The sequence below is a fragment of the Balaenoptera musculus genome, chromosome 1 (assembly GCF_009873245.2).
Source record: "Balaenoptera musculus isolate JJ_BM4_2016_0621 chromosome 1, mBalMus1.pri.v3, whole genome shotgun sequence".
Lineage (NCBI taxonomy): Eukaryota > Metazoa > Chordata > Mammalia > Artiodactyla > Balaenopteridae > Balaenoptera > Balaenoptera musculus.
In genome coordinates, this window is record NC_045785.1 from 65,750,781 (window position 1) to 65,775,411 (window position 24,631).

Genomic DNA, 24,631 nt, shown 5'->3' on the forward strand with positions numbered 1-24,631 from the left:
TAGTATCTTAAGCCCATTGTGTGTGACTTTAATATTTAGATATATAATTACAATATAATATTCATCTCCACTGCTACATTGTAAAAATCTTGAAGATAGGATGTCTTTCATCTCTGGCTTTTCCATCTCCTCCTTCATAACCTGGTAAATGGTAGATACTACTAAATAAATGTTTGGATGAATGAGTTTGTGTGAAATTTACTTAACTTGGTTGAAGATAACTAACATTGTAATTTTTGATATGGTTTATTGGTATCCTACATCTAGTTTTAAATTACATATTAAGTGTTTTTACATTTGAGCAGTTTGATTCTGTAAGAACATTTTATTGTTAAGTATTTTAAAGTATTTAATATACTGACTTAAAAAATAAAATACCCTCCGGGTTCTAAATGTTCATAATTTAATAATTAACATGTAATTATTTTCTCTTGTTTCCGTATATTCAAGGCCTACTGTGTAACAGAACCTGGAGCAGGCTCTGATGTAGCTGCTATAAAGACCAAAGCAGAAAAAAAAGGAGATGAGTATATTATTAATGGTCAGAAGATGTGGATAACCAATGGAGGAAAAGCTAATTGGTATGTTATTTAAAACCTCTCTATATTGATTCTTAAATGCTTTATATTCAGAATTTCCCCCTCTCTCCTTCCTTTATTATTAAACCACCACAGTTAAGACAAGTTTTATTCATGGAACTGGAGGGTCCATAAAGGATTATAAATAGTTCAGTGATTTTTCACAAACTATTCTTAAGTCCTGAACTATTTCTTCAAATTGTATCAGAAGTTTAATTTGTAAAATAAAATAAAACAAAAACACCTGCTCTGGTTGAATCTGATTAGGAAAGCTAGAGTTCCCTCTACTTGGCTTCCTATCCCCACTCTCCCTAGCCCGTACCAGGACCTCCTTGGAACCATTCCCCTAAGACTCTGAGGAAAAAGGAAAGCCATTGGTATAGCACATTTCTCTGCTTCTGAGCAATAAGTTTAGAGAGGACAGAATTTTACTTTAATAAAATCTAAAAGGTCCAAATATATAGGTCCAAAAATAATGACATGAAGTTCAACAAAGGGTCATAAAATCCCTTGTATTACTATAAAATGTTGAAGGAAAACATTTAATAGCATTATTTGTGGAAAAAAGATGAAGAAAAGTTCTATAGGAATCAACAGTGTGATGTATCTGCCTTTAAGAAGCGAATGTAATTTCTTGCTGAAGTAATAGAAGTATAACATCAAACAAGCAGGAAAAAAATGGTAACAGTTCTGGGCAATACTTTTTAAGACATGCATTGACAAAATGAAATAAATTCAGAAGCAAGTAAATGTCCTTCATTAGGGTGAGCACAGCAAACATGTCCTATGAAGAGTAAAGGAATTAGATTTGGTTTTGTAGGAAGAATTTAAAAAATTTTTAAATAATGTCTCATACATGGAAGAATAGGCTTGTATGTTTGCTTCAGAAAGTCAGTTTACAATAAATGTGAAAGTGAGAAAAATGTAGAGTATAGCTCAACATAAAGACAAGAATTTCAACAACAGTTCTATCTAGTGTGTGTTAAGTGGTCATGGGAAAAATGTATTTACTCATCACTACAAGTATATAAATAGAAACTTACAGAAGAAGGACTTTCTGGTGATTGGTATAATGAACTAAAAATGGGCTATCTTTCCTTGTCTGCAAAAATTCTGATTCAGTATATATGTGTGCTCTTTGGTGCTATTTTTTGGCAAGAAAAGCATTATTCCTGAGAGTGAGTTTACTGTTTATTTTAAATATATCAATCACTTTATGAGTGTCCAGTATTATGGAGTGCTATAGCATTATCTTTAAGTAAGTTATCAGCAAGTAATAAAAAAGTGAAGAAACGGTTAAAATGTAACAGGTTGAGGGAAATCCAGCAATGCAAGTAGAAGCTTTCACAATTTTAAGAATTATGTAAGCGCATCATGTAGTAAGACAAAGTAGGTAATATATGAAACTAGAAAACAATTTTTACTATTTTTTAAACTATTAAGTAAAACTGTAGAGTAGATGATAGTTTATTAGTTTTAAGCATAGAAAATAAAATAGTTGTTTAAGAAATTAAAAAAAAATTCTCCTTTACCAGGCTATTTAGAACATAGGTTACATGGATATTTGGATGTTTTGCCTTTTTTCCTCATGTTGTATTTTTAAATCTTCCTGGGAAGAATTCTTCTGGAGAGAAAACCCAGGAGATATTCATAATAATTCAGCTGTAACAGAAACTCTGATTTTGCTGCATGAAGAGGACAGTAGTCAGAACATAGGGGTCACTATCTCATTTCTTTTCACAGGCAGCCCCATTTACCCATCTTTTCCAGATAACTTGTCCCTTAAATACTTAAACTAGTTTTGGGAAAGAAAAAGTGACAGTTCCAACACACACATACTTTATTTTATGTTATCTTGATACAAGGAATTTTTACGTGTCAATCAAACTACAAAAAAAAAAGTTAGATACCATATTAGTTAAGGAGTAAATGTGGGGTGAAATACTAGCTCTGCCATGTTGTAAGTATGTGACCTGGGTGAGCTTTTAAACCTGATTCTTCATTTCTTCATCTATAAAATGGGGGTAATAATAATTGGGATTTTTGGGAGGATTAACTGAGATGGGAGTCACCATATGTTATCTGCTGATACCATTATCTATCATCATGTATGTATATGTGTATTAGGTATTTTTTATTGGCTCGTTCTGATCTGGATCCTAAGGCTCCTGCTAGTAAAGCCTTTACTGGATTTATTGTGGAAGCAGACACCCCAGGAGTACAGGTTGGAAGAAAGGTAAAGTGTGTATTTATCAGTGATTAAGGCCTCCAATATTATTTTAACTATAAATTTCAAAATTACTAATTTCAGTTTCCTTTATTGAAAACATTTTGGTTGTACTAAGTTGCAATAAAAGTAAATCTGCTTTTGATATTATTGGATGAAATAGTCCTTGCTAAAGATTTTTAAGTTGAGAATAGTCATGTCAAGTAATTATTTGAAAGAGTAGCCATTCTTGGTGCCAGTCTATGGAGAATGCCAATAACAGCTGTGAGGGATAATGAAGCAGAAATCAAACTATCATTTGTATGGCCTGCCCAATAATAGAGTTTTAGATATTTCAAAACACTTTCCCATTCTTTTTCTTTGCTCACAGCAACCTTTCGTGTAGGATAAGTGACATTATGCCCATTTTATGGATTAAAACAATGTGACATAAGTTGATTACCCAAGTTCATACAACACTAAGAGAAAAATCTGTTCCTGAGAAAGTGTAGAAATGGCAAAGAGCCTTGAATGTGGGAAGGCAAGAAAAATTTTATTTGAACAAGAAAAGGTAATTTAACATATTTGAAAAGGATAGTAATGTGGGGGACTTCCCTGGTGACGCAGTGCTTAAGAATCCACCTGCCAATGCAGGAGACATGGGTTCAATCCCTGGTCCACGAAGATCCCACGTGCCGCGGAGCAACTAAGCCCGTGTGCCACAACTACTGAGCCTGCGCTCTAGAGCCCACACGCCAGAACTACTGAGCCCACGTGCTCTAGGGCCCGCGTGCCGCAACTACTGAGCCCACGTGCTGCACCTACTTAAGCCGGTGTGCCTAGAGCCCATGCTGCGCAACAAGAGAAGCCACTGCAATGAGAAGCCTATGCACCACAACGAAGAGTAGCCCCCGCTCGCTGCAACTAGAGAAAGTCTGCGTGCAGCAACGAAGACCCAACACAGCCCAAAATAAAAAATAATATATTAAAAAAAAAAAGAAACAAAAGCATGGTAATCTGAATGTGTGGATATAATTTAGCAGTAGCATTTAAAGTAGATTAAAGAGAAAAGTTTAAAATTTAGTAAATCAAGAAGGAAAGAAGTGAAGTCATTAAAGTAGTCCTAGTGAGAGCTAGGAAGCATGATTTAAGATTATAACTCTGAGGGCTTCCCTGGTGGCGCAGTGGTTGAGAATCTGCCTGCCAATGCAGGGGACACGGGTTTGAGCCCTGGTCTGGGAAGATCCCACATGCCGCGGAGCAACTAGGCCCGTGAGCCACAATTACTGAGCTTGCGCGTCTGGAGCCTGTGCTCCGCAACAAGAGAGGCCGCGATAGTGAGAGGCCCGCGCACAGCGATGAAGACTGGCCCCCACTTGCCGCAACTAGAGAAAGCCCTCGCACAGAAACGAAGACCCAACACAGCCATAAATAAATAAATAAATAAATAAAATGCTTTTAAAAAAAAAAAAGATTATAACTCTGAGAAAAGGAAGAGGAGATGCAGTTTTACAAATGTAAAACTTTTTTTTCAAAGTGAATTTGTAAAAAAGAAAACCTATTAATGACTAAATGATGTCTATATCTAAGGCAAAGGAGGGATTATGGAAGTTAATTAAGAGTTACATGGGGCTTCCCTGGTGGCGCAGTGGTTAAGAATCTGCCTGCCAATGCAGGGGACACGGGTTCGAGCCCTGGTCTGGGAAGATCCCACATGCCGCGGAGCAACTAAGCCCGTGCGCCACAACTACTGAGCCTGCACTCTAGAGCCCGTAAGCCACAACTACTGAGCCCATGTGCCACAACTACTGAAGCACACGTGCCTAGAGCCCGTGCTCCGCAACAAGAGAAGCCACCGCAATGAGAAGCCCACGCACTGCAACGGAGTAGCCCCCGCTCGCCACAACTAGAGAAAGCCCGCGCACAGCAACAAAGACCCAATGCAACCAAAAATAAATAAATAAAATAAATAAATTTATTAAAAAAAAAAAAAAAGAGTTACATGAATTTTCTTCCAAATGGGTAAAGATTCAGATTATCTTGTCAGATATTAGACTAAGGGTGGCATAACCTGAACTGGAAAGGCTACTTTGAGTTGACCAAGTTATGCAAACTTCTAAACCAGTCATATGTATTTGTATGTTTTATTAAAAGCCATGAGAATCTCTCTTTTGAACCAAAGCCTCTTTAAAATGGAAGCATGTTGCTAATGTATGTAAGAGGAGTACTTTCCCTTTTAGGCCGTAGAATGTTAAAAGTGGAAGATACCCTACACATTTTTTATGGTCTGTTTGCTGAACACTGAATCTGAAATCCAAGTGAAATGATTTACTCAAGGTTACATACTTAAGAGACAGAGTTGAGATCAGTGCTAACGTGTCCTAGAAACTTGCCCAGTGCAGTTTCCTACACTGTATTATTCTATACTTTCTTTTAAGATAGATATTAAAGATAGACTGCACTTTACAAATAAAACTATAATGAGATTATTGTGTATAACAAAATAGAAGTACTAAGAATGGTTGTGCTTCTTCCAAGCAATTGGTTTGTTTTTATTTATGTTTCCTTTTTAGGAATGGTTGCTAGAAAACTCAGGGCCAAATTTATGGCCGTCTCTAGAAAACATAAAGGTCCTGACAGATTATATTTTATTACATAGTAAACCGACTTCTGATTTTATCTTGATACGTCTAGTCTCACTTTCCTTTTTCCCATTTTCTCACTTTAAAACAAATCTCTAATTCAATAAATATTTATTATTGAGTTCATACTGTATGCTAGGCATTATTCAAGGTATTGAGGATGCTGTATGGATCAAAACAGAAAAAATTAGATCCTGCCCTTGAGGATCTAATTTTCTAGTGAGAGAGATAGATAGTTATATTGTATATATTTAAATCTCCTTAAGTCTTTTTTGAAATTATCAGAATTTTACAAATTTGTGAAATCCGATGTTTTTCAAAATGTTTTGTGTTTTAGAAATTATATGGCTTGAGATGAGTCCAGGAAGCATTTTGGTTTTAAATGTTCTGGTGTTTGGGATGAGTCTGGGAAACAGGATACAGTAAAACTGTTTTCGTAAACAGTGTTTTCTCATTATGTCTGAGTGAGGGTCTAACGTATTAGAGTTTATCAATTTATAAAGACAAAGAGATGTTGTTTTTTTCTCAGTCAAACTATATATTACTGTCACTATTTTTTCAAGCCTGGAAGCAGATTATTAATATTAAATCAAGTAAATTAAAGAATTTGTTTACAGCTCTATGTTCCCATTGCCCCTGCTTCTCACACTGCTTATTAAAAATGAGATTAAATTGTTAAGATGGGTCACAATATCTGCAACTTCCTCTCAAATAATTCAGCAAATAATGCTAATAGTTATACACACCCACAAAACACAGAAATAAAGGAAATGTGCCAAAATTGGCAAATCTAGGTAAAGATGAGGTATTCATTTTACTACTCTTGCAATTCTTCTGTTGGTTTGAAAATTTTTTAAATGAAATGTTGAGGGGATATAGCTACCTTGGCAATTTCTTTTTTCATATATATATTTTATTGAAGTGTAGTTGATTTATAATGTGTTAATTTCTGCTGTACAGAAAGGTGATTCAGTTATACATATATATATTCTTTTTCATATTCTTTTCCATTATGTTTTATCACAGGATATTGAATATAGTTCCCTGTGCTATACAGTAGGACCTTGTTGTTTATCCATCATATACATATATATGAGTTTGCATCTGCTAATCCCAAACTCCCAATCCTTCCCTCTCCCACCTCCACCCCCTCCTTGGCAACCACAAGTTTGTTCTCTATGTCTGTGAATCTGTTTCTGTTTCATAGATATGTTCATTTGTCATATATTTTAGATTCCACATATAAGTGATATCATATTGTATTTGCCTTTCTGTTTCTGACTTACTTCACTTAGAATGATAATCTCTAGGTCCATCCATGTTACTGAAAATGGCATTATTTCATTCTTTTTTATGGCTGAGTAATATTCCTGTGTGTGTGTGTGTGTGTGTGTATTTTACACACACACACACACACACACACACACACATCTTTATCCATTCATCTGTCAATGGACATTTAGGTTGTTTCCATGTCTTGGCTATTGTGAATAGTGCTGCTATTTACATAGGGGTACATGTATCTTTTCGAATTATAGTTTTGTCTGGGTATATGCCCAGGAGTGGAATTGCTGGATCATATGGTAACCCTGTTTTTTGTTTTTTGAGGAACCTCCATACTGTTTTCTGTAGCGGCTGCACCAATTTACATTCCCACCAACACCTCGTCTCCGATTCATTGGCCTGTCATGTGGCGAGCAGAGCGAGCTTGGACTCAGTAACAACTGTAGTCCAATAAAGCTATCTTTACAAAACGGGCATTGCAGGCCATAGTTTGTCCACCTCTGTTTAAGACAATTGCAGAAAAGTCATAAAACAGTGGTTAAGGCAAGAATACATGCTAGCTCAAAAAATGTTCCTTAATATATATTGTTTTCCTTATTAGGAATTAAATATGGGCCAGCGATGTTCAGATACAAGAGGAATTGTCTTTGAAGATGTGAGAGTACCTAAGGAAAATGTTTTAATTGGTGAGGGAGCTGGTTTCAAAATTGCAATGGGAGCTTTTGATAAAACCAGACCTCTAGTAAGTAATATGACTTAATAACCTTTATAGGATTTTTCATTTATTACATTGAGTAGTTTTATTTTAACACTGTATTCTTGGTCTGTATTTCTTTTTTAATATCTGCTTCTTTTATAAGGATGGAGGGATACTGTTTTTTGTTTGTTTTAGAATTCTTCAACACTCTTGCTGTTACAGAAGTTATTTTAGTAAATACAAAATTAGTATAGTTGTTCAATTTACAAAGAAGCATTTCACACTTAATCATTCCTGCTGATGTGTACTTATTCCTCTTCCCTCACTCATTAGGAGTATTCCCCCTGAGAAGCTTTCCCTTGTTAAACAGAAAGAATGACTTGTCTCTAGGCTATGATCCTGTGCCTTACAAATGCCTTCCATTAACCTTTAATTCATAAATAATATAAATTTAAATGCTTGTTATCTCCCCCACCCTTTATTGCCTTAAGGTATAGGTCAGCTTCTCTTTGTATAATCCTTAACTTAGACTTTAGGCAAATAGCCATTATACGTGTGTTTTAAAGACACTTTTGTTTTGTAAAATGTTAAAATACTAGGTAGCAGCTGGTGCTGTGGGACTAGCACAAAGAGCTTTGGATGAAGCTACCAAGTATGCCCTGGAGAGGAAAACTTTTGGAATGCTGCTTGTAGAGGTAATTTTAATACTGTACTTGCTTTGTTCAGATGTAAAGACATTCATTTTCATCTAAATATTTGAAAATTATCTTTTAAGTACAAAATAATTTAGTTCTGCTTTGGTAGCAAGAAGATAATGTGAACTGTCAGGGTGGGTTTTAATTAATTAATTAATTTATTTATTTAAATTATTTATTTATTTATTTATTTGGTTGTGCTGGGTCTTCATTGTGGCAGGTGGGCTCCTTAGTTGCAGCAGGTGGGCTCCTTAGTTGTGGCATGCGGACTCTTAGTTGCGGCATGCATGTGGGATCTAGTTCCCAGACCAGGGATCCAACCCAGGCCCCCTGTATTGGGAGCGTGGAGTCTTAACCACTGTGCTACCAGGGAAGTCCCCAGGGTGGGTTTTAAGAATAGATTTTCTTTAGACTCTGCTACTAGCTATTGTCCACTTTGGGGATTCTGTTAATTAAGAAGAAGAAGAACAGCTAATATTTGAGTGCCTGTGGTGTACCTGACACTGTGCTACACATTTTAAATATATTACGTATTTCCCCCATTACACTCTTGTTTTGGTAGTACTATAATTTCCATTAAAGATCAGGAAACTGCAACTCAGAGAGAATAAATAATTTGTCCATGGACACACAATTTAGAAGTCATAGGTCCAGGATTCCATTTCATGCTCTTAATTCATATTACTTCTCATGTCTTCTTGAGTATCAAATAATTTTAGTACTATTTATTATTTTTTTATTATTATTTTGTTTTGGCTGTACCACATGGCCTACAGGATCTTAGTTCCCCAACCAGGGATTGAACCTGGGCCCTTGGGGCAGTGAAAGCTCAGAGTCCTAACCACTGGACCATCAGGGAATTCCCAGGAAATTTTTACTCTTATCTTTTCAAGTGTTGGTGCTCCCCCATTGTCTATATTCTCTCCTGTAACTCCTTCTGTTAACTATAGGTTGTACAGTGAACACTCCCTATTTCTACCTCTGTTTGTCAGTGGTTCTGAAACTATCTGTGCTGAAAGATTGTTTTTAATTTCCAATCAATTGTGAACCATTATTCTTGTAAAATATAAGAATGTCACAATAATATCAAATTATTGCAAATGCTTACTCTCACTTTCTGTATCACAAACTAGTCCAGTAACAATCTGTGGACTGGCAGTGCTCCACAGATCAAACTTGGATTAGTACTGCTCTGTATCTCTTAACCTCAATTTCGTGATTTATCTTTGCTGTATTCTAGATAATTTTCTCAGATTTGCTTTTCAGGTTTTTTTACCCTTTGTCTAATCTGCTACTTAATCCATTTAATGACTTTTTTCATTTCTAGAATTTATGTTTGGTTCTTTTTCATCTCCACCCTTTCTTTTATGGTAGCCTGGTTTTTTAACATAGTTTCTCATTCTCCTTTTATCTCCTTAATTATATAATACTTAAGTTATGGTCACTTTCTGATTTTTTTTCTGTTATCTCAAGTTATTAGGGTGATGTTTTTTTGGTCTGTTGTATGTGCTCTCTCTGTCATGACCAGTTATTTCCTCTCTTAAATTTTGCTTGTAAGTTTACCTGCAGCAGGTATTATTTTCCTTCAGTGAATTGTGGAAGCATCCAGGGGATTGGTTTTTGTACTTTTATCAGGTAGTCCAGAGGTTTCAGCATTCTAAGAGCTGTTTTTAAATCAAGTATTTCTTTGTGTTTGTGGCCAAAAAGAGACTCTACATTAGCTCATTTATGTTGCCAGAACTATATGTATACAGATTAGTGGAATGTATATTTATTACTAAATATTAGTTTAGTTTAATTGTAAACAGATAACATAATTTCCAGGTCCTCCCCACCAAGTATCTGATGATAACTCTTCTGGCTATTTTCAACTCAATATGGAATCTTTTATGTTTCACTTCTTACAGACTCTGAAGTTGATATTTTTTCCTCATGGCTCTTACTGTTAAGTGTAGAAAAGTCTTTGTTTTTGCTTACTACTTTTCTAGGCTAAACAAAGGTAATACTAAAGGGCTGATTTATATATAACTTTGGTCTGTTATTTCCAAAAAGAAACACTAGATTTTTTTTGGTTTTGTTTTAAGAGACATTATAGAGTGTAGTACTCTAATCACAGCTCTCCTATTCACTACCATGTTTATTATTGTTGTTATTATCACTTCTATCTTTAAGAGAACACTATGTCACTACTTATCCTCACAGTGCTTAACTTGATGTGGCTAAAGAAAGCTGCCAAAAACAGATAATCGTACTTTTTTTTAACTAATGAGTAAAACTAGGAACATTGATAACAAATTACTGGATGGTAGAATCTCTTAATGGCAATAACTGCCTACTCCTCCTTTGTCTAGTCAAAACCCTCCATCCAGGTGAAGTTGGAGTGGTTTGGGATGCTATGAAAAAATCTGTTGAGAATAACTCCCATTTTTATTGATTATTATTGCTAGTTAGCAATAACTTTTCTTGAGGGGAAAATGGCTGAGGGGAAATGTTATTTGGGACTTAAGATTGAAATAAGATATACTCAGAAAGAAATATATCTCCCTGTTACTTAACCATTTTATGCTCAAAATTATTTCATATCTTCTCATCACACTCAGATTAAAATCCAGAGTCCTTAAAATGGTCTTCTGTCAGCCGCAGTGACCTTTTGTTGTTGTTTTTAACTTTACTCTTCCCCCTAGATATCCACTTGCTCATTCATTTCACTAAAGAATGTACCCTTGATTACCCGGTGTAAAATAACACCTCCAACATTCTATATAGTATTCCCACTTTTTTTCTTTGTAGCTCTTAGCACTGCCCAACATTATACCATGTAAGTGTTTGTTTATTGTCTTTCTTTACTGCCTCACTAGAATGTAATATCCATACAAATAGTAAATTTCTGTTTTGGAAACCTTTATACTTCTAGCACTTATGATATGTTTTGCAGTGTGAACTTCTCAACAAATAGTAGTAATTGAACTACTACTATATTAAAATATTAATAAATAGCTGCTTTCTTTGTTCTAGGCACTATACTAAGTGCTCTACATGTATTAATTCATTTAATCCACACAATACTATAGAGTAAGTACCGGTAGTCTCATTTATTGTATGTAAGAACATCAGTAAATGATGAAATCAAGATTTGAATCCAGGGAGGACCTTCAAGATGGTGGAGGAGTGAGACGTGGAGATTGCCTTCCTCCCCACAAATACATCAGAAATACATCTACATGTGGAACAACTCCTACAGAACACCTCCTGAACGCTTGCAGAAGATCTCAGACTTCCCAAAAGGCAAGAAACCCCCCACATACCTGGGTGGGGCAAAAGAAAAAAGAAAAAACAGAGACAAAAGAATAGGGACAGGACCTGCACCTCTGGGAGGGAGCTGTGAAGGAGGAAAGGTTTCCATACACTAGGAAGCCCCATCACTAGCGGAGACGGGGGTGGTGGTGGGGGAAGCTTTGGAGCCATGGAGGAGAGCACAGCAACAGGAGTGCAGAGGACAAAGCAGAGGGATTCCCGCACAGAGGATCGGTGCCAACCAGCACCCACCAGCCTGAGAGGCTTGTCTGCTCACCCGCCGGGATGGGTGTGGGCTGGGAGCTGAGGCTCTGGCTTCGGAGGTCACATCCCATGGAGAGGACTGGGGTTGGCTGCGTGAACACAGCCTGAAGGGGGCTAGTGCGCCACAGCTAGCCGGGAGGGAGTCCGGGAAAAAGTCTGGACCTGCCTAAGAGGCAAGAGACCATTGTTGCGGGGTGCGCGAGGAAAGGGGATTCAGAGCACTGCCTAAATGAGCTCCAGAGACGGGCGCGAGCCGTGGCTATCAGTGCAGACACCAAGACGGGCATGAAATGCTAAGGCTGCTGCTGCAGCCACCAAGAACCCTGTGTGCAAGCACAGGTTACTATCCACACCTCCCCTCCCGGGAGCCTGTGCAGCCAGCCACTGCCAGGGTCTCGTGATCCAGGGACAACTTCCCCGGGAGAACACACAGCACGCCTCATGCTGTTGCAATGTCATGCCGGCCTCTGCCGATGCAGGCTTGCCCCTCATTCCGTACCCCTCCCTCCCCCCAGCCTGAGTGAGCCAGAGCCCCCCTAATCAGCTGCTACTTTAACCCCCTCCTGTCTGAGCGAAGAACAGACGCTCTCAGGTAACCTACACACAGAGGCGGGGCCAAATCCAAAGCTGAACCCCAGGAGCTGTGTGAACAAAAAAGAGAAAGGGAAATCTCTCCCAGCAGCCTCTGGAGCAGCGGATTAAACCTCAACAATCAACTTGATGTACCCTGCATCTGTGGAATACCTGAATAGACAATGAATCATCCCAAATTGAGGTGGTAGACTTTGGGAGCAATGATATATATTTTTTTACTTTTTCTCTTTTTGTGAGTGTGTATGTGTATGCTTCTGTGTGTGATTTTGTCTGTATGGCTTTGCTTTTACCATTTGTCCTAGGGTTCTGTCGCTCCGTATTTTTTTTTTTTTTTAAGTATAGTTTTTAGCGCTTGTTATCATTAGTGGATTTGTTTTTTTGGTTTGGTTGCTCTCTTTCTTTTTTTTTAATTACTTTTTAATTTTATTTTTAATAAATTTTTTAGTTTTTTATTTTAATAACTTTATTTTTATTTTATTTTATTTTTTCTTTCTTTCTTTTTTTCTCCTTTTCTTCTGAGCCATGTGGCTGACAGGGTCTTGGTGCTCTGGCCAGGTGTCAGGCCTGTGCCTCTGAGGTGGGAGAGCCGAGATCAGGACATTGGTCCACCAGAGACCTCTCAGCTCCATGTAATATTAAATGGCGAAAGCTCTCACAGAGATGTCTGTCTCAATGCTAAGACCCAGCTCCACTCAATGACCAGCAAGCTGCAGTGCTGGACACCCTATGCCAAACAACTAACAAGACAGGAACACAACCCCACCCATTAGCAAAGAGGCTGCCTAAAATCATAAGGTCACAGACACCCCAAAACGCACTACCAGATGCGGTCCTGCCCACCAGAAAGACAAGGTCCAGCCTCATCTTCCAGAACACAGGCACCAGTTCCCTCCACCAGGAAGCCTACACAACCCACTGAATCAGACTTAGCCACTGGGGGCAGACACCACAAACAACAGGAACTATGAACCTGCAGCCTGGGAAAAGGAGACCCCAAACAGTAAGTTAAGCAAAATGAGAAGACAGAGAAACACACAGCAGATGAAGGAGCAAGGTAAAAACCCACCAGACCAAACAAATGAAGAGGAAATAGGCAGTCTACCTGCAAAAGAATTCAGAGTAATGATAGTAGAGATGATCCAAAATCTTGGAAATAGAATGGAGAAAATAAAACGTTTAACAAGGACCTAGAAGAACTAAAGAGCAAACAAACGATGAACAACACAATAAATGAAACTAAAAATTCTCTAGAAGGAATCAATAGCACAATAACTGAGGCAGAAGAACAGATAAGTGACCTGGAAGATAAAATAGTAGAAATAACTACTGCAGAGCAGAATAAAGAAAAAAGAATGAAAAGAATTGAGGACAGTCTCAGAGACCTCTGGGACAACATTAAGTGCACCAGCATTCGAATTATAGGGGTCCCAGAAGAAGAAGAGAAAAAGAACGGGATTGAGAAAATATTTGAAGAGATTATAGTTGAAAACTTCCCTAATATGGGAAAGGAAATAGTTAATCAAGTCCAGGAAGCGCAGAGAGTCCCATACAGGAAAATCCAAGGAGAAACACACCAAGACACATATTAATCAAGCGATCAAAAATCAAATACAAAAAAAAAAAATCAAATACAAAGAAAAAATATTAAAAGCAGCAAGGGAAAAGCAACAAATAAAATACAGGGGAATCCCCATAAGGTTAACAGCTGATCTTTCAGCAGAAACTCTGCAAGTCAGAAGGGAGTGGCAGGACATATTTAAAGTGATGAAAGGGAAAACCCTACAACCAAGATTACTCTACCCAGCGAGGATCTCATTCAGATTTGACAAGAAATTAAAACCTTTATACACAAACAAAAGCTAAGAAAATTCAGCACCACCAAACCAGCTTTACAACAAATGCTAAAGGAACTTCTCTAGGCAGGAAACACAAGATAAGGAAAAGACCTACAATAACAAACCCAACACAATTAAGAATATGGTAAAAGAAACATACATATCTATAATTACCTTAAATGTAAATGGATTAAATGCTCCAGCCAAAATACATAGACTGGCTGAATGGATACAAAAACAAGACCCATATATATGCTGTCTACAAGGGACCCACTTCAGACCTAGGGATACATATGGACTGAAAGTGAGGGGATGGAAAAAGATATTCCATGCAAATGGAAATCAAAAGAAAGCTGGAGTAGCAATTCTCATATCAGACAAAATAGACTTTAAAATAAAGACTATTACAAGAGACAAAGAAAGACACTACATAATGATCAAGGGATCAATCCAAGAAGAAGATATAACAATTGTAAATATTTATGCACCCAACATAGAAGAATCTGAGTACATAAGGCAAATGCTAACAGCCATAAAAGGGGAAATTGACAGTAAGACAGTAATAGTAGGGGACTTGAACACGCCACTTTCACCAATGGACAGATCATCCAAAATGAAAGTAAATAAGAAAACACAAGCTTTAAATGATACATTTAACAAGATGGACTTAATTGATATTTATAAGACATTCCATCCAAAAACAACAGTATACACTTTCTTCTCACATGCTCATGGAACATTCTCCAGGATAGATCATATCTTGGGTGACAAATCAAACCTTGGTAAATTTAAGAAAATTGAAATCATATCAGGTATCTTTTCCTACCACAACGCTATGAGACTAGATATCAATCATGGGAGAAAATTTGTAAAAAATACAAATACATGGAGGCTAAACAATACACTACCTAATAACCAAGAAATCACTGAAGAAATCAAAGAGGAAATCAAAAAATACCTAGAAACAAATGACAATGAAAACATGACGAACCAAAACCTATGGGAAGCAGCAAAAGCAGTTCTAAGAGGGAACTTTGTAGCAATACACTTCTACCTCAAGAAACAAGAAACATCTCAAATAAACAGCGTAACCTTACACCTAAAGCAATTAGAGAAAGAAGAACAAAAAACCCCCAAAGTTAGCAGAAGGAAAGATATCATAAAGATCAGATCAGAAATAAATGAAAAACAAATGAAGGAAACAATAGCAAAGATCAATAAAACTAAAAGCTGGTTCTTGGAGAAGATAAACAAAATTGATAAGCCATTAGCCAGACTCATGAAGAAAATAAGGGGGAAGACTCAGTAGAATTAGAAATGAGAAAGGAGAAGTAACAACACTGCAGAAATACAAAGGATCATGGGAGATTACTACAAGCAACTGTATGCCAATAAAATGGACAACCTGGAAGAAATTGACACATTCTTAGAAAAGCACAACCTTCCGAGACTGAACCAGGAAGAAATAGAAAATATAAACAGACCAGTCACAAGCACTAAAATTGAAACTGTGATTAAAAACCTTCCAACAACCAAAGCCCAGGGCCAGATGGATTCACAGGCAAGTTGTGTCAAACATTTAGAGAAGAGCTAACACCTATCCTTCTCAAACTCTTCCAAAATATAGCAGAGGGAGGAACACTCCCAAACTCATTCTAAAAGGCCATCATCACGCTGATACCAAAACCAGACAAAGATGTCACAAAGAAAGAAAACTAATGGCCAATATCACCCATGAACATAGGTGCAAAAATCCTCAACAAAATACTAGCAAACAGAATCCAACAGCAAATTAAAAGGATCATACAGCATGATCAAGTGTGGTTTATCCCAGGAATGCAAGGATTCTTTAATATATGCAAATCAATCAATGTGATATACCATATTAACAGACTGAAGGATAAAAACCATATGATCCTCTCAATAGATGCAGAAAAAGCTTTCGACAAAATTCAACACCCATTTATGTTAAAAACCCTCCAGAAAGTAGGCATAGAGGGAACTTTCCTCAACATAATAAAGGCTATATATGACAAACCCACCGCCAACATCGTTCTCAATGGTGAAAAACTGAAACCATTTCCACTAAGATCAGGAACAAGACAAGGTTGCCGACTCTCACTGCTATTATTCAACATAGTTTTGGAAGTGTTAGCCACAGCAATCAGAGAAGAAAAAGAAATGAAAGGAATCCAAATCCAAAAAGAAAAAGTAAAGCTGTCACTGTTTGCAGATGACATGATACTATACATAGAGAATCCTGAAGATGCTACCAGAAAACTACTAGAGCTAATCAATGAATTTGGTAAAGTACCAGGATACAAAATTAATGCACAGAAATCTCTTGAATTCCTATACACTAATGATGCAAAATCTGAAAGAGAAATTAAGGAATAACTCCCATTTACCATTGCAACAAAAAGAATAACATACCTAGGAATAAACCTACCTAAGGAGACAAAAGACCTGTATACAGAAAACTATAAGACACTGATGAAAGAAATTTGAGATGATACAAATAGATGGAGAGATATACCATGTTCTTGGATTGGAAGAATCAACATTGTGAAAATGACTCTACTACCCAAAGCAATCTACAGATTCAGTGCAATCCCTATCAAACTACCAATGGCATTCTTCACAGAACTAGAACAAAAAATTTCACCATTTGTATGGAAACACAAAAGACCCCGAATAGCCAATGCAATCTTGAGAAAGAAAAACGGAGCTGGACGAATCAGGCTCCCTGACTTCAGACTCTACTACAAAGCTACAGTAATCAAGACACTATGGTACTGGCACAAAAATGGAAATATAGATCAGTGGAACAGGATAGAATGCCCAGAGATAAACCCACGCACATATGGTCACATTATCTTTGACCAAGGAGGCAAGAATATACAATGGAGAAAAGACAGCCTCTTCAATATGTGGTGCTGCGAAAACTGGACAGCTACATGTAAAAGAATGAAATTAGAACACTCCCTAACACCATACACAAAAATAAACTCAAAATGGATTAAAGATCTAAATGTAAATCCAGACACTATAAAACTCTTAGAGGAAAACATAGGCAGAACACTCTGTGACATAAATCACAGCAAGATCCTTTTAGACCCACCTCCTAGAGAAATGGAAATAAAAACAAAAATTCACAAATGGGACCTAATGGAACTTAAATGCGTTTGCACAGCAAAGGAAACCATAAACAAGATGAAAAGACAACCCTCAGAATGGGAGAAAATATTTGCAAATGAAGCAACTGACAAAGAATTAATCTCCAAAATATACAAGCAGCTCATGCAGCTCAATATCAAAAAAGTAAACAACCCAATCCATAAATGGGCAGAAGACCTAAATAGACATTTCTCCAAAGAAAATATACAGATTGCCAACAAACACATGAAAGGATGCTCAACATCACTAATCATTAGAGAAATGCAAATCAAAACTACAATGAGGTATCACCTCACACCGGTCAGAATGGCCATCATCAAAAAATCTACAAACAATAAATGCTGGAGAGGGTTTGGAGAAAAGGGAATCCTCTTGCACTGTTGGTGGGAATGTAAATTGATACAGCCACTATGGAGAATAGTATGGAGGTTCCTTAAAAAACTAAAAATAGAACTACCATACAACCCAGCAATGCCACTACTGGGCATATACCCTGAGAAAACCATAATTCATAAAGAGTCATGTACCACAATGTTCATTGCAGCTTTATGTACAATAGCCAGGACATGGAAGCAACCTAAGTGTCCATCGACAGATGAATGGATAAAGAAGATGTGGCACATATATTCAATGGAATATTACTCAGCCATAAAAAGAAACGAAATTGAGTTTTTTGTAGTGAGGTGGATGAACCTAGAGTCTGTCATACAGAGTGAAGTAAGTCAGAAAGAGAAAAACAAATACTGTATGCTAACACATATATGTGGAATCTTAAAAAAAAAGGTTCTGAAGAACCTAGGGGCAGGTCAGGAATAAAGACGCAGGTGTAGAGAATGGACTTGAGGACACAGGGTGGGAGGAAGGGTAAGCTGGGAGGAAGTGAGAGAGTGGTATGGACTAATATATACTACCAAGTGTAAAATAGATAGCTCGTGGGAAGCAGCTGCATAGCACAGGGAGATCAGCTTGGTGCTTTGTGACCACCTAGAAGGGTGGTGAGGGAGGAGGGAGATACAAGAGTGAGGAGATATGGGGACATATGTATATGTATAGCTAATTCTCTTTCTTATAAAGCAGAAACTAACACACCATTGTGAGGCAATTATATTCCAATAAAGATGTTGAAAAAAAGAAAAAAAGAAAAAAAAGATTTGAACCCAAGTAGTCACTTATTAAAGAGTCTGTCCTCTTTGCACACTCTACATGTGCTATTTCCAGAGATATAAAAGAAGTTTGATATAGCCTCTGCCCTCAGGAGCCTTTGACTTTGGAGACAAGATACATATCAGAAAACAAATATTAAGAAATAATATAGAGCAATATAACATTAAGTCCCAAAATGAATGCTACAGACAGGGTTACAGAACCAAAAGGAGAGAGGCTGTCTTGGGCTAGATGCATTACAGGGAATCTGAGCTGGATTTAGAACAGAGTTTCTCAAAGCACGGGCTGAAATGCAACTGAATGAGACTCTGGGAGTATTAATTAAAAACATTAACTGGATTAAACTAGAACCCAGTTAACTGGGTTAACTAGATTTTTAAATCAAAATCTTTCAAGAGAAGCATGGGCATGTTATACCAGGTTGCCAAGGCTGTAGTGAAATGAGTGATTCTGCATAATGCCAATGGGAATATAAATTGGTGTAACTTTTATGAACCACATTTTGGCAATATATATCTAAAGTACCTACATTTGGGCCCACATTGCAATGGTTATCCTACAGCTATATTTCATATAATATTTATCTTTCAGATATACTCCCATTATGTGCCACATGACATATTTATAGGTTGTTTATTTCAGCATTGTGTGGAAACAGCCTAATACTAGAAACAGCCAAAATTTTGATCATCCATACAGTGGAATACCCTGCAGCTGTAAAAAAGAATAAAGAAGTTCTCTATGTATTGATATATAGAGTGCTTAGATTTATTGATAAGTAAGAAAAGCAAAATGAAAACCCATCAACATGGTAGGCTACCATATGTATAAAAAAGGGAGAGACAATGGGGGGGGCTGGGAAAAAAATGAGGGATAGACAATAGATGTATTTGCTTACATGTGTATATAATATCTCTGAGAGAATGAAAAACAAACTTAACCTGATTACCTCCAGGAGGGGGAATTAAATGGGGTGGGGAAGGGCAGGGATGATACAAGTAAGAATAAAATTTGAACTTTGAACTGGTGGTTGTATTACCTATTCAAAAATGAAACCAAAAACAGAAACTGAAAGAATCATTGACTTAGAAGAATGGACACAATTCAGGAAGATAGTAATAAGGGAAGATATTACTTTCCTTATCCTACATAGGAATTATTCACATTGGTTAATATTGCCTCCTCTAAGACTTAATTACCACATCTGTCTCAAGCAACTTGCCACGTTCTAAAGTACTAAATAGAGTAAATATATGAAATTGAACACCTCAGTTTTTTATTTTTTGTGACCTCTAGTTCCTGTTAGTTTGTACACAGTCATAGAATGTGTGGGTTTTTTTTTTATAACCTAATGGTCTTCAAAACCCATTTTGGTGTTGCATACTACACAAAGCACCTTTCTAATAATCTTAGTATTCTTGTTTCTGAATGCCTTTAGGACTTCTTTTAATGTATATTAAAGTGTATGTTCCATTCCATGTCCATTGTAGAATAATTTATGTGATACAATATAAGTAAAAAAACTTATTCATAATCCCGTTGTCCAGAGAAAATTACTGTGAATTTTTTCATTTTGCTCTATATTCCCTTTTTCCAAAAAAAAACAAAATATATATATATATATATATATAGTGCATGTGTTTGTGTTTGTTTTAAATTGATGTATAGTTGACATACAATATATTGGTTTCAGGTGTACAACATAGTGATTTGACAGCCAAACACATTAAGAAATGATCACCACTATAAGTCTAGTAACCATCTTTCAACATACTGAATTACTGTAGTATTATTGACTATATTCCTTATGCTGTATATAACATCCCTATGACTTATTTATTTATGTAACATGGGAGTGCATATATCTTTTTGAATTAGTGTTTTTGTTTTCTTCAGATAAACCCAGAAGTGGAATTGCTGGATCATATGATAGTACTATTTTTAATTTTTTGAAGAACCTATATACTGTTTTCCATAGTGGCTGCACCAATTTACATTCCCACCAGCAGTACACGAGGGTTTCATTTTCTCCACATTGTCACCAACACTTGTTATTGGTTGTCTTTTTGATAACAGCCTTTCTGACAGGTGTGAGGCAATATTTCATTGTGGTTTTGATTTGCATTTTCCTGATGATTAGTGACTTTGAGCATCTTTTCATGTGTTTATTGGCCATCTTTGTGTTTTTGGAAAAATATCTAATCAGGTCCTCTGCCCATTTTTTATTGGATTTCTTTTTTTGATAAGTTGCATTTTTTTATGTAATTTGGATATTAACTCTTATCAAATATATCATTTGCAAATATCTTCTCCCATTCAGTAGGTTGCTTTTTCATTCTGTTGATGATTTCCTTCACTGTGCAAAAGCTTTTTAGTTTTTACTTTTATCTACTCCCATTTGTTTATTTTTGTTTTTGTTGCCTTTGCCTGAGGAGACAGATCCAAAAAATATTGATAAGACCAATGTAAAAAAGCATACTGCCTCTGTTTTCTTCTAGGAGTTCTATGGTTTCTGGTCTCACTTTTAATTCTTTAATCCATTTTGAGTTTATTTTTGTATATGGTGTAAAGAAATGGTCCAGTTTTGTTTTTGCATGTAGCTGACCATTTTTTAAATTGGCTGTCTTTTCCCCATTGTATATTCTTACCTTCTTTGTTGAAGATTAATTGATCATATAAGTGTGCATTTATTTCTGGGCTTTCTATTCTGTTCCATTGATCTCTGTGTCTGTTTTTGTGCCAGTATCATACTGTTTTGATTTCTATAGCTTTGTAGTATAATTTGAAATCAGGAAGCATGATAACTCCAGCTTTGTTCTTTCTCAAGATTGCTTTGGTTATTCAGGGTCTTTTTGGTTCCATACAAATTATAGGATTATTTGTTCTAGTTCTGTGAAAAATTCTGTTGGTATTTTGATATTCATATTGCTATGAATCTGTAGATTGCTTTGGATAGTATGGATATTTTAACAATATTAACTCTTCCAATCCATTAGCATGGACTCTCTTTCTATTTGTATCATCTTCTATTTCTTTCATCAATGTCTCACAGTTTTCAGAGTACAGGTCTTTTACCTCCTTGATTACTTTTATTCCTAGGTATTCTTTTTGATGCAATTGTAAATGGAATCGTTTTCTTTTCTCTTTCTGACAGATCATTATTAGTGAATAAAAACGCTACAGCATTCTAATAGTTTTTTTGTGGAGTCTTTAGGGTTTTCTATATCATCATCTGCAAACAGTGACAGTTTTACTTCTTCCTTTCTAGTGTGGATGCTTTTTACCTGTTTTTCTTGTCTGATTGTTGTGGCTAGGACTTCCAATTCTATGTTGAATAAAAGTGGTGGGAATGGGCATCTTTGTCTTGTTCCTGATCTTAGAGGAAATACTTTCAGCTTTTTGCCATTGAGTATGATGTTAGCTGTGGTTTTTGTCATTTATGTCCTTAATTATGTTGAGGTGTGTTCCCTCTACACACACTTGGTTGAGTGTTTTTATCATAAATGGGTGTTGAATTTTGTCAAAAGCTTTTTCTGCATCTATTGAAATGTTTATAGGTTTTTTATCCTTCATTTCGTTAATGTGGTGTATCACGTTGACTGAGTTGTGGATATTGAACCATCCTTGCATCCCTGGGATAAATCCCTCTTGATCTCATGGTGTACGATCTTTTTAAGATATTAATGAATTTGGTTTGCTATTATTTGTTGAGGATTTTAGCATCTATGTTCATCTGGGATATTGGCCTGTAATTTTTACTTTTTTTTTTTTTTGGTAGTGATTTGGTTTTGGTATCAGAGTAATGCTGTCTTTGTAGAGTGAGTTTGGGAGCATTCCTTTCTCAATTTTTTGGAATACTTTGAGAAGGATAGGTGTTAAGTCTTTGTTAAATGTCTGGTAGAATTCACCTGTGAAGCTGTCTGGTCCTGGACTTTCGTTTCTTGGGAGTTTTTCATTACTGATTCAATTTCATTACTAGTAATTGGTCTGTTCAAATTTCTATTTCTTCCTTATTTAGTCTTCTTATGTTATATGTCTAAATGAATTTACCCGTTTGTTCTAGGTTGTCTAATTTGTTGGCATGTAATTTTTGTAGTAATTTCTCATGGTATTTTGTGTGTCTGTGATGTTGGATGCATCTTGTCCTCTTTTGTTTCTGATTTTATTTGTTTGGGTCCTCTCTGTTTTTGATGAGTCTGGCTAAAGATTTATCAATTTTGTTTCTTTTCAAAGAATCAGCTCTTAGTTTCGTTGATCTCTTTTGTATTTTTTTGTCTTGATTTCATTTATTTCCACTCTGAGCTGTATTATTTCCTTTGTTCTATTAACTTTGGACTTATTTTTCTTTTTCTAGTTCCTTTATGTGTAAGGTTGATTGTCTATTTGAGATTTTTCTTGTTTCTTGAGGAAGGCCTGTATTGCTATAAACTTCTTAGAACTGCCTGTGTTATGTCCCATAGATTTTAGAACATTGTGTTTCCATTTTCATTTGTCTCCAGGTATTTTTTAATTTCCTCTTTGATTTCTTCAGTGAACCATTGGGTTTTTTAGTAGCATGTTGTTTAGATTCCACATGTTTGTGTTTTTTGTAGGATTTTTTTTGTTTTTGTAGTTGATTTATAGTCTCTACCATTGTGGTCAAAAAAGATGTTTGACATGATTCCAACCCTGTTACATTTATGAGACTTTTTTTGTGGCCTAACATGTTATCTATCCTGCAGAATGTTCCATGTGCTCTTTAACAGAATGTGTGTTCTGCTCTTTTGGGGTCATGAATATATTTTTCCAAAGCTGTAAGCATACTACATATTTGAAATTTTCACATATCAAGGTATGGTGAACATATTTCCGTCTTATAACATATCTTGGCCATATAACTCATAGAAAACTTACTGTCTCCTCTTGAAAGTATTTGTCTAAGTCTCCTATTTAATTATGAACCTATAGAGTATAACAAACATCTTTTATTTGTCTTTGTCACTTTCCCATCAGCACCTGATACAGTGCTACATTATTGTTCACTATCTATGGCAATTTTCTTTAAAAAGTCCCAGGAGATACTCTGAAGGATCCATATAATTTTTGTGGTATTTTTGTCAAAAATTATAACCTCATTCCACTCCTGAGAAAACATCAGGCAAACCCAAATTGAGGGACATTCTACAAAAAAATAACCAATCAGTATTATTCAAAAGTGCACCATGGTCATGAAAGAGAAGGAAAGACTAGGAAGAAATAGCAATTTAATTCAGTTGGAATCCTGGATGGAATCTTTCAACAGAAAAAGACACTGGAGGAAAACTAGGCCAAATTTGAATAAAGTATATAGTTTAGCTGATAATATTTTACCAATGTTTATTATACTATGGTTTTGTAATATGTTACCACTGGAGGAAGCAGAGTGTAACTTTTTAAGTCTAAAATTAGTTTTAAAAGTTAAAAAAAAAAGTTCCAGGGAAAAAACTTTTAGTCAATAAATATCCTTAAACTTTTTTCTGTTTAATTCTAGCACCAAGGAATATCATTTTTGCTGGCTGACATGGCAATGAAAGTTGAACTAGCTAGATTAAGTTACCAGAGAGCAGCTTGGGAGGTTGATTCTGGTCGCCGAAATACCTATTTTGCCTCTATTGCAAAGGCATGGGCTGGAGATATTGCAAATCAGGTAGCTACTGATGCTGTTCAGATTTTCGGAGGCAATGGATATAATACAGAATATCCTGTAGAAAAACTAATGAGGGATGCCAAGATCTATCAGGTAATGTTTAAAATGATTTTTATTGATTTTTAAGGAACATAATATTCATAAATGACATAGTAGATTTCTGATTGTTTATAGATTTTTATGTCACAGGTAATAATAAATCATTATAATAAATGGCTGTGAGCCTAAATTTTTGGAACTAATTAACACAAGGAAGAATGTTACATTGAAGTGTATTCCTTGAGAGAGAACAGGCTAACAAAGTAAATGGTGCAGACATGTACAGGATGTCTGGATCAGCCTTCTTTGATTCTTAACATCGTAGCTAATTGTAACCCACTCTTTGCTCTCCTAAAAGTATGTGTATCATTTAAATTAATTAAATTATTTTATTTTGAGTCTTACCTGACAACTCTTGAAGTCAGATTTGGGAGATAAAAAAACAACATGAGGAGAAAGTGATATAGATGACTCCGTCTTATAAATTAAATTGATGG

The 24,631-nt window shown here is 36.0% G+C and overlaps 1 protein-coding gene across 1 annotated transcript in view; it reads left to right on the top strand.

Moving 5' to 3' along the window:
- ACADM (acyl-CoA dehydrogenase medium chain) overlaps positions 1–24,631 on the top strand; it is a 50,217-nt gene that overhangs the window by 23,910 nt on the left and 1,676 nt on the right. Inside the window, exons 7-11 of the mRNA XM_036823333.1 lie at positions 451–581; positions 2,706–2,814; positions 7,312–7,452; positions 8,007–8,102; positions 23,940–24,188. Coding sequence (XP_036679228.1) covers positions 451–581; positions 2,706–2,814; positions 7,312–7,452; positions 8,007–8,102; positions 23,940–24,188 — 726 coding nt within the window. The remainder of the gene's footprint in view (positions 1–450; positions 582–2,705; positions 2,815–7,311; positions 7,453–8,006; positions 8,103–23,939; positions 24,189–24,631) is intronic.